Source organism: Salmo salar, chromosome ssa24 (genome assembly GCF_905237065.1).
Source record: "Salmo salar chromosome ssa24, Ssal_v3.1, whole genome shotgun sequence".
Lineage (NCBI taxonomy): Eukaryota > Metazoa > Chordata > Actinopteri > Salmoniformes > Salmonidae > Salmo > Salmo salar.
The window spans coordinates 22,777,782-22,791,763 of record NC_059465.1 but is presented as its reverse complement, the minus strand read 5'-3'; the positions used below and the strand labels follow the sequence as shown (position 1 = coordinate 22,791,763).

Here is a 13,982-nt window from a genome sequence, read left to right as displayed (position 1 = left end):
TTTTGTGAAATGTAAAGGATACTTTCATAACAATTTTTAATGTAACTTTAACTTCAGTTCAGTTTTAGTTCTGTCCACCTGAGGGCGCCAATACAGTGTCGAGGCCATCAGCACATCCCCTCTCACCCCTGAAGCACTGGACTCGACTGCACTGACACTTTCTATTGTTTTTCATGTTTTGCACTTCTTGTACATATTCTCTTGTTTTTTTTCCCCTCTCTGAATTCCCGGCAGATCACGTTCCGCTTCCCTGCCGCTTGGCTGACAATGTTCGACGCAGTGCTTATTCTCATGCTGATCCCCCTTAAGGACAAAGTGGTGGACCCCATCCTCAAACGCAGAGGCCTGCTGCCCTCCTCCCTCAAGAGGATCGCAGTGGGGATGTTCTTCATTATGTGTTCAGCTGTGGCGGCTGGTGAGTGGAGTACACTGAGTGCAACAGCTAACCCTTACTTATTCCGTGGCATGTCTAGAGAGACTTTAATTGTAGTTAATGCTAGTAAATCTTCCATTTAAACCACCCAACATCCTCTTCAAGCCACAGTTTCACAATTTCATACTGTTCGCCATGATATGTCCCACATTTAAAATGCCACATGTTAGGGAAAAACCCTGCTCCTTGATCTCGCGACTCTCAATGATCTGTGTTGCGGTTCCTTATTCTGTGGGGGACATTACTGGTAAATGTCAAGACCAATGATATGTATCAACCCTAGATGACTGACAGGGTGCGCAGTTTGAAGCCACTGCGCAGCCATTTTGCACTGTCTTCCATTGTAAAAACAAATATATTGGAAGCTATAGAAATGCATTTATTAATGTCTATTCAGTTTTGACAAGTATATTCTATTAGACACCTTAATGCATGCTTAAAAAATTATATGGCGAACAGCACCAGTATAAGCTCAATGTTAAATTCAAATCTCCTTACTATCATATTTGAGCCAATATTGTAAGTGAACTGAACATGAATATAAAACATAAAAAAATAATACAAATATATATTTTTGTACTAATGTTACTTTCCCTACTACAACAAAGAAATATGTAAATGCATGTAATTTTGTTCTTAACATTTTATTGAAATACTGTAGAATTCCATTAATTCCTATGGAGGACTGCTCCTTCTGGGAAATGCCAATATGGCACTGTCATTGGCCATTACATAGCATCAGCAATCCAGGGTTATACACATCATTGGTCAGGATTCATGAGGCAAACAGGACAAGCAAGCCTATAGAGCCCCACAGTGAAGATGTCATAATATCAGGCACTGTGGCAGGTAGATTTAAAAAAATAATAATCTACCAGCCACTCTGATTTTTGTTTTTACCAGGCGAAGAACATTTTTGCTGCTAGAATTACACCAACAAAACACAAAAACCGGATGAGCGTGCTTTGTATTTTTTCTAAAACAATACATGTATTACTAGTAAAAAGTAACTGTGGTATATTGATTGATTACATTTGTGACCATAGTCTTTTAACCAAAGTATCACAGATGAAACAAAAATGTTCACCTGCCCCTTTAAAGGCGGGAGGTTACGTGGTAGTGCGACGCTGTTTGTGAGATTGAGTCTGACTAATAGAAGTGTTGTCTTCTCTTCCCTAGCTGTTGAAATTCAAACATAGAAAAACAACCTAGCTTGTGAACAAAACAATGTAAATAGCCAAGAAACAGAAGACGGTCTCACTTCAGTAGGCGTTAGTTTCAAGTAAATTAGACCAACTTTTATGCATGTGTTCAGCGCTTCAAAAATGAATATTTTACTCCATTCTTCACATGTGCACAGCCCCCAGCCAGGTAATGTTGCAGCGCGATGTGGAATAGGCTAAATAGGATTCGTAGTTCTTTGACTTTGTGCGATTTTTAATTTACCAGCTTTGAAACAAAACTGCAGAAATACTTTGAAAACAGCTACTGCAGCATTTATTTTACTATAAATGTGATCATACATAACAATTTTTATTCACAAATGTGAGTGCTATGGAGCCCTGACCACCCGCTAATGTAGCTGGTGAAATAGACATCTTACCCACCAATTCCAAAATCATCACGCATTTGGCAGCTGTTAATTTTAGACCCTGCTTACCCTGAAAAACGGTTGGAACAGTTTCCCTGTTTGACCACTAGGTTTTCTGGGTATTATGACTCATACTGTGGTACTCTGTTGTTTGGCTTTATTTTAGCAGTATGTGGATCATGTTTCAACATAGTTTAAGGAGGGAAAGGGCAGACAGCCAGGGATCATTTCGCAAAAATCCTAAACATTCATAGACCAGACAACTGGGGGGTGTTTAGTAAGTCTTGCAATGGAAACCGTTTACCATTTTAAGAACCAAACGGAAGCAAACGAAACAGGGAAGGGACCTACTAAATAGGAATTTGTTTTCGTTGTAAAATGTTTATCGTTTGGAGTAAACGGTTTCTGTTGCATAACAGGCTGTGGATTATCTTTTGAAATAAAGTCTAATCAAATTAATTTGAATTGACAGTTTTGAAATTTCAATTTGGAATAAAACCTTTTTTTTTAAATTCTGTGCAGATTGAATGGCATATATTCAGGCAAAAACATTTTGAGTGAGACGAGCCTGAAGGCAGCGAAAATAGCTTTTCTCAAATCAGTGGCACGCTTGAGAACCAAATGCACATTTTATTTCTCACTCCAGCATAATGAGCACTTTAAATGTGTTGGTGTCCACTATGACATTTGGAATATTGAATCCTGTCTTCACAGCTGAATGCTGTTAACACCTAATTGTAGAGGATAATTAATATCTAGTGTGGCGTAAATATTTCATTTACAGTAGCAGTAAACAACACCCCCACAAACACAGTCCTGATAGTCACTGCTTTGTTCTTGCAGTTATTACATTTCTATGCTGCTGTATTTCTGTGTGATAGTGGATAGAGGGATAGTGATCCAGAGGCTGTAGCTAGCTGGTACCCGTGTGGGGATGTCATCAGAGCCTAATGAAAGCCCCAGAGAAACAGCCCCTCCTCGCCAGAGACAGACCGGCTTGGCTGGATCCCACTCACTACTGCAGCATCGTCATTAATAAACCACAGCCAACCACAGGCACTCTGCAGGAGGATCTACTTACTGTCTAAGCGTGTGTGTGTGTGCACAAGATATTGTAGGTATGCAGGGAAGATTTTTCTTTTAGCCTGTCTGATGAGACAGAACTTCAACAGCGCCAGTAGAAAGTGTTTTTGTTTTCCATTGTAAAGTTATATTAACCACTTTTAATTAGGCTATTCTTTGGACACAGTGCTGTCTAGATGCTCACTATGTCATTACTATTGCGAAAAGGAAATGTATTGAGTATATACAGTGAGTTCAAAGTATTGGGACAGTGACAAATGGTTTGTTGTTCTGGCTCTGTACTCCAGCACTTTGGATTTGAATGATACAATGACTGAGATTAAAGTGCGTAGTGTCAGCTTTAATTTAACAGTATTTTCATCCATATTGGGTGAACTGTTTAGAAATTACAGCACTTTTTGTACATAGTCTCCCCATTTTTAGGGGGCCAAAAGTATTGGGCCGAATTCACAAATGTGTATTAAAGTAGTCAAAAGTTTAGTATTATGTCCCATATTCCTAGCATGCAATGATTACATCAAGCTTGTGACTTTATGGACTTGTTGGACGCTTTTGCTGTTTTGTTTTGGTTGTGTTTGATTATTTTGTGCCCAAAAGAAAAGTGTTGTAATTTCTAAACAGTTCACCCGATACAGATGTGAATACCCTCAAATTAAAGCTGACAGTGTGCACTTTAACCTCATGGTATTGTATCATTTGAGATCCAAAGTGCTGGAGTACAGAGCCAAAACAACAAAACATTTGTCACTGTCCAACTACTTTTGGAGCTCACTGTGTTTATTTCAGATGTTGGAAGGCTTTTTCCCGGCCTTTTTATTTACCATAAGAACATTTTTAAAAGGAAATTGCATCACTTGAAAGTAGAGCGAAGAAAAAGCTTGAATATTTCAGAAACAATTTGGTTTATGCCAGCGCAGCATCATCTACTGTGGCCACTGGTCACACAGAGGACATGGAAGTGGTGAATGCTGCACAACTCTTTTACTATACCCTGCATGTTCCCACCTGTTCATACTGCATCACTGTGGCCAGACTGTACTCCCACTGACGTATCTATGAAGTACTCTCTTTTAATGTATAAGGCAGCAAATCACATAGACATTATAATATTTTCATTTCTTTTAGAAACACTGATTTATGTCCTATACTCTTCATTGTCGGTAACATGCTATGTTCCCCTTCGGAGAGGGCTTTTATAATTCTATTGAAGGTTGGTACTCTTACTCCTGCTAACCATTATATTAAAGAAGCCTTCGTCCTCTGCTTCCAGTAACTCATCTCCTAGTGTATAGATGGGGAACACTGTAGGATAACTGACCTCATGATGTAACTGTATAGGCAACACACACCATAGGACACAGACAGATGTGCAGCTGTGTATCAGCCATAGTGGTATCTGTTGCCCCGGGCACACCTAGCATCAAAACTTCCTTGCACACCTGCCATCCTCCGTTCACAGGGTTGGCATCTATCACTATGCCGACCTGCTCTTGTTGAGTTGTGAACCACAACGCTGGCCCTCACCACATGGTGTGGGAAACATGCCAAAGAAGCTTTGACATTGAATTTTGAAGGCCAATGACATTGCCTTTTTTATCACTTTCAACAATCTGTTTAGCTAGTATTGAATATGTTCTATATTAGATGTCCAAAAGTAGCTCTAGTTTTATTTATTTTTACGCCCAGGGTTAGGGCTCAAATGCCTTATATGATGTTTAAAAAGCAGTATATGTGTGTGTGTAAGAAGTTGCTCTGGGCAGGGCAGCAACCGCCTTGCCTTGGATGGACAAGCAGTATTATAGGCTAGATAGATTATAAGGCCCCATCCCCTCTCAAATACAGCATTAAGTGTGGGGCGACGATAGGGGGATGTCTCTGGGAGTTATCTAGAAATAGCTGCTGCTTCCATGATAATGGTTATCGAATAAAGCTTTTAGGAATCAGCGGCTGCAGATGACAACTGCTAGGGGTGTTATTGTTGAGTTGATGGCTCTCTCTTCCATTACGAGCTTCTGTAATCACTGAGTGTGAGCGTGCAAATGTGCTCTTAATGAAGCACTGGCTTTGATTTGACACTTAAGCCCAAATGGACTGTCAGATCCCCCTAACTCCTGCAACAGAATATGTTTGGTTGTCTGTGTCTCTTAATTTAGAAAGCTTAGGTCTTTTAACAAGTATTCTGTTTTTATGACCGTTGTATTTTGAGGGCAGGCATTTTTCGATCTGCCCTGTTTACGGTCTGAATGCATCTGCCATTTGTATTACTTGTTGGGGCTTGAGAAAGTGGTGCATGTCGGCAAAGAAAGTTTTTAAAAGCTGAATCAGTCCAAGTTAATCAGCAAAGGGGATAGCCATTGCTTTCTTTCGTAGTGTTTTCTTTTCCCTCATTAGTTATGTAAAAGTATCTAAATATTTTAATAATCCAGAATAGAGAGTTCCGAAAGACGGGAACACGTTTTTGTTTGCATCTGTGTCTTATATATGCAGTGACATAATTCAAGCATCTCGACCTAAATACGTTTTGTGCCTCCACCCCTACAGGTATACTGGAGACAAAACGACTTGAGATCATCAAGTCTAATGGCACATTCGACCAGGTCTTTGGCGATGTCATCTACTACGCAGCAGATCTGCCTATATGGTGGCAGGTACCTCAGTATGTGCTCATCGGAATCAGCGAAATCTTTGCCAGCATCGCAGGTGAGTAGAAAGCTGTTCTGTTGCCCAGTGGATATAGAAATGGTTCAAGGATGCTTATTTTGCTTATATACCATTATAAAGAGATGCAGAGATCTGATAATGACGATGATAATTGTCTAACAGATTTGGTTAACAATTATAATTTGGTCTTGCAGTCAATACTAGATGGTAGATGGTTAGCATTCCTATCTTGATTACAGCACTACCATTATCCGGTAGGCAATAATGGCAGGTTTTGTTAAAGGGCAAGTTGAAGTGCAGTAGTCAATGTAAAAGTAAAGTAGTCTTTAGCGTGTGTTGTGATGAATAGTCCTCCTCTCGTCCAGCCTTTGAACAACCTGACATTGATGTTTCCTCTGTTCATTCTTAAGACTCCAATCAATGGTTATTTTCTAAAACACAAAAACCCTTCCTGCATCCTTACATTTGTGTAGCAGCCGTTGTCTGAGCTATTGTTGAAATTGCTAGGTAAGGAGGGAGGGATCAATCAGTGGGGATTGATTTTACCCAGGGCCTAAAATTAACACCCACCACCCACCAAATGCGGGTAGATTTTGGCATTGGCGGGTAAGATGACTTTCACCAGCCACGTTGGCAGGTGGTCAGGGCTCTACAGTGTGAGAATTCCACTCGTATTTGTGAATACAAATAGTCAACTATGATTACATTTTACAGTATACTGTAGCAAAAAAAATGCTGCAGTAGCTGTTTTCAAAGTTTTTCTGCTGTTTTTGTTTCGTAGATGGTATATGAATTGCACTAAGTCAAATAACTACGAATCCGATAGCCTATCCCACCTCACGCTGCAACACTGCCTGTCTGGGCCCTGTTTTTCTATGTTTGAGTTCCAACTGGTAGCATAGCTGTGGGAAGTAGGGTGCTAAGGGTGCTGCAGCGCCCCTGAAAAATCAGAATTACATTTTTTTAATTCACAAAGGTAGTGCACTGGGCCTTTACTAGTATTAGCGGACCGATATAGACGTCTGTAGAGCCAGCAAAAACATTATTTCCCAGCATCTCTGCTTTGGCAAAAAGGTAGTTGTATAATCAAGTACAGTATCTTGCAGGGTTCAATAGTTGTTGCCATGTCCCCTTCAGAAATGAAGGCTATTCCATGTGAGAAATTGCCAAAAAACTGAAGATATCGTACAACGCTGTGTACTACTCCCTTCACAGAACAGCGCAAACTGGCTCTAACCAGAATAGAAAGAGGAGTGGGAGGCCCCGGTGCACAACTGAGCAAGTGGACAAGTACATTAGTGTCTAGTTTGAGAAACAGACGCCTCACAAGTCCTCAACTGGCAGCTTCATTAAATAGTACCCGCAAAACACCAGTCTCAACGTCAACAGTGAAGTGGCGACTCCGGGATGCTGGCCTTCTAGGACAAGTTAATCCATGTTCGAATAAGGCTGTAACGTAACAGAATTTGGGGAAAGTCAAGGGGTCTGAAGACTTTCCGATTTGCACTGTATGTGGGCTCAGTGTATGGGCATGGCAAAGATCAAAGAAGATGCTACAATATGGATCTGTAGATAATTATTATGCCAACAATCATATGTTTGAAAGTTAAACGAATTCACGCTGTTCTACTCAGAGAAAGTGAAGTTATGCTTTGAATCGTGGATATGAATTGTCAGTTGTGCAGAAATCCTTTGCATGTCAAATCTTTGTCATTCTTGTGTGTGGTGACATACTTTTCAACTGCAAAGCCTACAAGCACAAAATGACAGGCTAGGCTATTTTCTTCCGCTTGCCCTTGATTGAACAACTGTTGCTCCAAGATGGATGTTGGCGTCGTCATTTCATTGTCATCACCGTAGCGATCGACTGAAGAACAGCTTTACTGTTGACTTAAGAACGTCTATTCACATGAGGAGATGCAGTATTAGCAAATCCTACAATCTGTCCTCCCTCATATCTTTGAAGGTTGAGGTATTGTTAGATGTAGATATTACATAAGCTGTCCATTCTGGCTCTACAAGCAGAGTGCCATTGAAATCAATAGAATCCTACCTCATTATTTTCTTTCTATTTCTCCTGTAATCATGATCATTACCAGGCTCGGGCTTCAGTTTCGGACAGATTTCAATTACCTGGAGGACTGGGGTTGTTGACACCTCTCTCCATGATTGCGTCATCCTCCCATCTGTCTATTAGGTGCACTGTCATTGCAGTCACTTCGTCACTATATGTATTTTTACATTGCATAGTTTCAAAATAAGTCCACAAGGTCTATTGTATCATATAAGAGGAATCTTTTTTTTCTCATTTTCTTCAACATGTCTTTCATACATAATCTCTCATGTGTTAGTTATTGCTAGATGTTTCTGGAGATTGTGTTTCTTCTCTTCTTTAGCCCAAAAATGGCATCTCCACAAAGGAGACTCGGTGTTTAGTCTTTGTATTGTGCCTTGTAGGGTAGACTGAAATGTGAGCCAGACGACTGAGTGGTCTGCCAAAGCATTCAACACTGTCTTGAGTGAAGCCCCCAGCATCCAGTCATCCACTTTCTTCTGGCACCCATAGACTGACTCATTCTAAAGAAGTGACTCTGCCATGGCCATAAGCTCTGTGGATCCCCTAGATGCCATTACAATGGCCGACCATGTTGGTTGTTATGGAGGGATTGGTGTCAATGGCAGTTCTGCCACCCTATGGCCCTTGGAAGCATTACTGCTTACAACTTCAACTAGGCCTAGTCCTAACCAGGGGGAAATTACACTGTAGGTAGATGTTGTGTGGCTGAGGGCGGATGCAAAGACATTGCACAGATACAAAGAAAATGAACTAACCGGATTAATTAAATTGAACATGATTAAGTTATGTTTGGAACAGCGTACACATTGGTTTGCCCGAGGTGTCTATTAAAAAACGACTGGCAGTCACACTTTACTCCAATATCAGAATGCCCATGAAATTCAAATACAGACAGAAGAAAGCTGCGGGGAGCCCTAAAATAAACCTCCCCCACTGGGTATATCTTCAAGGAAAATTGGTTGACTGAATTGTGACATATGTCTGGAAAAACAGTTTCCCCTTGGTCTTATTCTGTTTGAATAAATCCTTTTAATACATCTAGTTTCCCACCTCCTCCACTACAATTCCTTCAGCCTCAGAGGGACTAGGGTAATTCTGTTCTTATGCACCACCCGCAGTTCTCCTGCTTTCAGGCACTAAGAATATACGAAAACTTTGCAAAATGATCCCCTCTGGGATTTTTAATTATGTATTGCTCTTTTGAAAATGTTAAAGGCTAATGTTATTTTCCAAGAAAGAAAAATCACCCCTGCAACACAGCCCTCGGGAGAAAGCTTAATAAAATATTTTAACTTTCTCGTTCCCTTTTGAATAATTCCGCCTCTTGGTGCAAGAAGGTCAGGCTGTTTTGTTTTGCGTATGGTTGGGAAGCGGACATCATTATTATTCCATCTCGACTCATTGTATCCACCTCCACATAGACAAGTAGGGGATTCATTGAAAATTGTCCTGCAAATACCTCTTTTCACTACAGATCCCATTGTACTGCTGTGCATTGTCTGAGAAACCTCATGCATTCCCTCTATGATATGTAGGCTATTACAGCTTTTTTCATTTGCTGTGAAAAGGTTACCTGAGGATACAAATAAAGAAATGTTTTCAGGTGGAACCAAATGGAAAGGTCAGGAATGTTGTGGCAGAGCGTTTGACAGTGTAATAAAGTGTTCACGCCACATTCTTTTTTTCTATTAGTAACGTTTATTTTGTTTCACTCCTCCCTCTGTATCATAACAAGCTACGTTAGTCCCAGTCCAGGTAACTGTGAGAGGGGTCCTGTATCATAACAAGCTACGTTAGTCCCAGTCCAGGTAACTGTGAGAGGGGTCCTGTATCATAACAAGCTACGTTAGTCCCAGTCCAGGTAACTGTGAGAGGGGTCCTGTATCATAACAAGCTACGTTAGTCCCAGTCCAGGTAACTGTGAGAGGGGTCCTGTATCATAACAAGCTACGTTAGTCCCAGTCCAGGTAACTGTGAGAGGGGTCCTGTATCATAACAAGCTACGTTAGTCCCAGTCCAGGTAACTGTGAGAGGGGTCCTGTATCCTAACAAGCTACGTTAGTCCCAGTCCAGGTAACTGTGAGAGGGGTCCTGTATCCTAACAAGCTACGTTAGTCCCAGTCCAGGTAACTGTGAGAGAGGAGTCCTGTATCATAACAAGCTACGTTAGTCCCAGTCCAGGTAACTGTGAGAGGAGTCATGCATTGCATGCATTTTTTGGGGGTAATTTTTCCCTCAGAGGAAGGTGTAAAAAGGCATCCTTAAAACCCTATCAGGTTCCGAGACTCCATCAAAAATAGAATTCTCATTTATCTGACTTTCATTTATTTGCATGTCCAGCCCTTATTTAGCTTCACAATGAAGTATTTTATTTTCAGGGCAACCAAGGCTATAAGTAGAACACTAAACCATTTTGACACAAACTATTGCGTTCATTAGTCGTACTGACAAAAAAAAGGTCAGCCAAAGAAAAACCCTGATAAATGAATTTATATAAATGCTGTAAGTAAAAATGTTGCTCACTGGGAAATTAATATCCAACTAGTCAGTGACAAATGTGTGGCATTTGGAGTTTGACAGCCACTATGAGCTTATTATAGACACTATGTCCTGTGATTTCCTATTGTCTATGTAGAAGAACCCTTTACCTTCTAACGACTTTTGTGTACCTTGTGAGTGTCAAAACATTTTACACTTACATGTTCCTGTGAGTATCAGCTTTTCATAGATAGCTTTTAACAATTTGCACTCTACAGATGTCCTTGTCTCAAACACAGCTCTAGCTCAGCCCCCGTTAATCACACAGACTAATGGTTGATGTCTATGGATGAAGAAGAAAGACTGATCCAATGGTAGATAAACGCGCCAACGTTACAGTGGGACTCATTGGGTAACAGAGGCTCCCTAATCTCTCCTGACAGCTGCAGTTATAGGACCTAATTAGAAAAATCACAGGTTTGACGCGACATCTAATTATCAATGTCAGCTAGCAGGCAGGCAACTCTCATGGCAAAAGAAAAACTATTTGATCCCCTCTCTTGCTCTCCCTCCCTCCCCCTCAATCCTCTCCTCTGTCTCATGACACAAAATATTGAGAGACTTTTCCAGAAACAATAGCAGCTGAATAGGTGCTTCAGACTGGTAGCCTGCTGGGGGGAGAACAGCTTTACGTTTCACTGATATTTAGCAGTCAAACAACGCTGCAGTGGGCCAAAGCCTCTATCTCATGTATATACATTTGTCAAGTGGTTATGGATGAAAGGCCTGTTATTCTAATGTAAATCTAATCTCTAAATTGGAGCTCTACAGTGATTCATTGGAGTTGCTTCCGTAGTGATTGTCCCTTGGCTACTGTGTCAAGGTGGGACCCATGGGTAATGAGTCATCCTCACTGTGACACACAGTCTGCTGCTGACCACTATTCTACAGCCACATTCACACATGGCCAATGGGCTGTCCTTTGCCAAAGTCATCGGAAAAAACACTTTGAACTGTTCATCGCCCCCAGCCAGGGTACAGATATGGATGTTGTTTGCCCAGAGTCTAGAAATGTGTTTGGATCAATGTTAGCATCAGTCAATGTTTACTCTGTATGGCCAGATGTACTGCATGAGGGTTTACTTGTTAGTATTTATAGTTTATTCGATGAGTTAAGTGTCTCCGTCTCTTCCAGGTCTGGAGTTTGCCTACTTAGCTGCCCCCAGGTCCATGCAGAGTGCCATCATGGGGCTGTTCTTCTTCTTCTCTGGGATTGGCTCCTTCGTGGGTTCCGGCCTACTGTCCATAGTCTCCCTCAAGGGGATTGGCTGGATGTCCTCCCACAAGGATTTTGGTAAGAGAGCAAACACACAGCCAATACAAGCTCTTAAAGCAGGTTCTTATGAAACAATGTTCATTACTCATGTTAGAGGAGGTGGACAGGCTCTTCAGAGAGAAGCAATGTGATTGAGAATGATTGTGTCTTGTATCGACTCAGCCTGCATAATGATCTGTATACGGACTCTAGGGAAACCTGTCGGCGCAATGGGCCTTAAACATAGCCTCTGAACTGCCGTCAACACACTGGTCATTGATCTTTATGAACACAGTTTTCCGGGGATGAGGAAAACTATGATATTATGCTTCTCATGCACAATGTCTTGCGTTTTTATAGATGTTACTGTAAAATTGGTTTGACAGAACATCATCAGTGTGACAAATTACTGTTATCCTCATATAGCAGAACACCGTATTGACACTTGGATTACTTCAGCAGTATTTAGTCTCACAACATCAACATAAATGTATTTCCTGGGGGACGAGCCACAAGAACTTTCATTTCTCGTCCTGATTTTAAAATCTACTCAAGGAATTAGTAAATGAGTTGATCCGAAGAAGGAAAAAATGACCTGGTTCAATTTTCTTGTTTTAACAGCGTTTTCTGTAATAAATAGAGATGTCAGACTAACAACAAAAGGTTGGTGTAACTCTGTCGTAGTGCTAGACTAAATGGCGTGGCGTTGGCAGCAAATGGATGTGTTCCCTGGTGAGAGGAGCCTCCCGGCCCAAATGCACCTTCCTGGGAGTGTGCGGTAAATAAGACCGCACTGTAAGTTGTTTACCCATAAACACCTAATAGCTCATTAATACAGTGTGCCGACAGGTTGGGAGGTATTTTTGATGATGTAAGCACTTGGAGATGCTTGGCATGGCTTCCTAAATCCATCCCTCGCCTTCCCTAGGGGCCGTTTGTTTTGTAAGCATCATTTGATTGTTAAACGAGACCCCAGTTTGCCTGCGAGCTTTCTTTCTCTCGCTCTCTCTCTCCTTTTTGAAAAAGTCATTTAAAGAGAGACCGAACAGCATAAGGCGGTCGATCAAACAGAATAAACATCCAGGTGGCCAAAGCTTTAGCCTCAAAGCCTGTCAGAAATCAGTTTGTTGTGCTGTTGTCTTTTCCACTTACTTTGCTGGGCTTTACCGCCCCCCCCCCACACACACTCCCGTGACTCAGCAGTGCTCTTATTTACATGGCTGAGGGATGTGTGATGCGGAGGCGGAGCGAAGTGGAGTGAAGCATGGATTACTCAGCTCACCAAGCTCCTGTTTAAAGTGGTGCAGGCTTGAGGACAGACACCCAGTATTAATCACAGGCTGGGGGCCTGATTACACAGCCCACTCCTCTTAAGTAAAGCTGCCACTGGGGCACACCAGAGAGCTGGCAAGCTAGCTAGCTACCTCCTTGGCATGCTGGAGGCTACTACTCACCTCTCTGTCACACTACACAACCTCCTCTCTTCTAATCCACACAAACTGGCAGCAGACATGCACAGGTAAAGAAGCAAAGTTAGATACATTGATACAGACAAAATCTGTCCAAATGTAAAAGCATATGCTTTTGGTAACTAGTATTTGTATTATGTATTGGACTTGGTGACACCACATACTGTATGACTGGTCATTATCACATTCCTTTATGTGGTCCTAGAAAAGGCAGCCATCGTCTCCTCTGACGGAGACTGCAATGTGCTCAGTTAACCCCACGGGTAAAGTCAATGAAAGGTCAACCTTCTGCCTTTGTACACCTAAAGATGGTTTATTCTGCTGAAACGGGTGCTCCTTTCAGTTGTTGCCCAATGTATGTATTTATTCATACATCATTCACTTTTAGGAACACAGAGCGTGATGCTCTGAGTATGTAGCTGCAGTCAAGACCAGGAAATGGTCTTTTATTTTTATTCTACCGCATTCTAGTCCTGACTGATCCAGGATCAGATGTCAGGGGATTTTGGACATTCACAGTTTGGGTTGAGACCCTCATATCCTGCTCACGGACCATTGGGTGACGCTTAGTGAAATGTCAGTGTTTTAATGGGGGAGCAAAGGTTCCAGAAAAGGAGAAATGCTCAGAGCTATTCATCTTTCAAGAACTCTTGAGATTACAGCTACAGTATCAGGTATTCTTAATAATATGATACACTATGGATGTGGACAACTATTCGTCAAACATTTCACTCCAAAATCACGGGCATTAATATTGAGTTGGTCCCCCCTTTGCTGCTATAACAGCCACCACTCTTCTGGGAAGGCTTTCCACTAGATGTTAGAACATTGCTGCGGGGACTTGCTTCCATTCAGCCACAAACAGTGAGGTCGGG

At 41.6% G+C, this 13,982-nt stretch overlaps 1 protein-coding gene across 1 annotated transcript in view; it reads left to right on the top strand.

Annotated features, from left to right (window-relative positions):
- The window catches only part of LOC106585531 (solute carrier family 15 member 4), a 36,157-nt gene that overhangs the window by 13,780 nt on the left and 8,395 nt on the right, over nt 1-13,982 (top strand). The window contains exons 6-8 of the mRNA XM_014171842.2: nt 235-415; nt 5,649-5,807; nt 11,519-11,677. Of these exons, the coding sequence (XP_014027317.1) occupies nt 235-415; nt 5,649-5,807; nt 11,519-11,677 (499 nt within the window). The remainder of the gene's footprint in view (nt 1-234; nt 416-5,648; nt 5,808-11,518; nt 11,678-13,982) is intronic.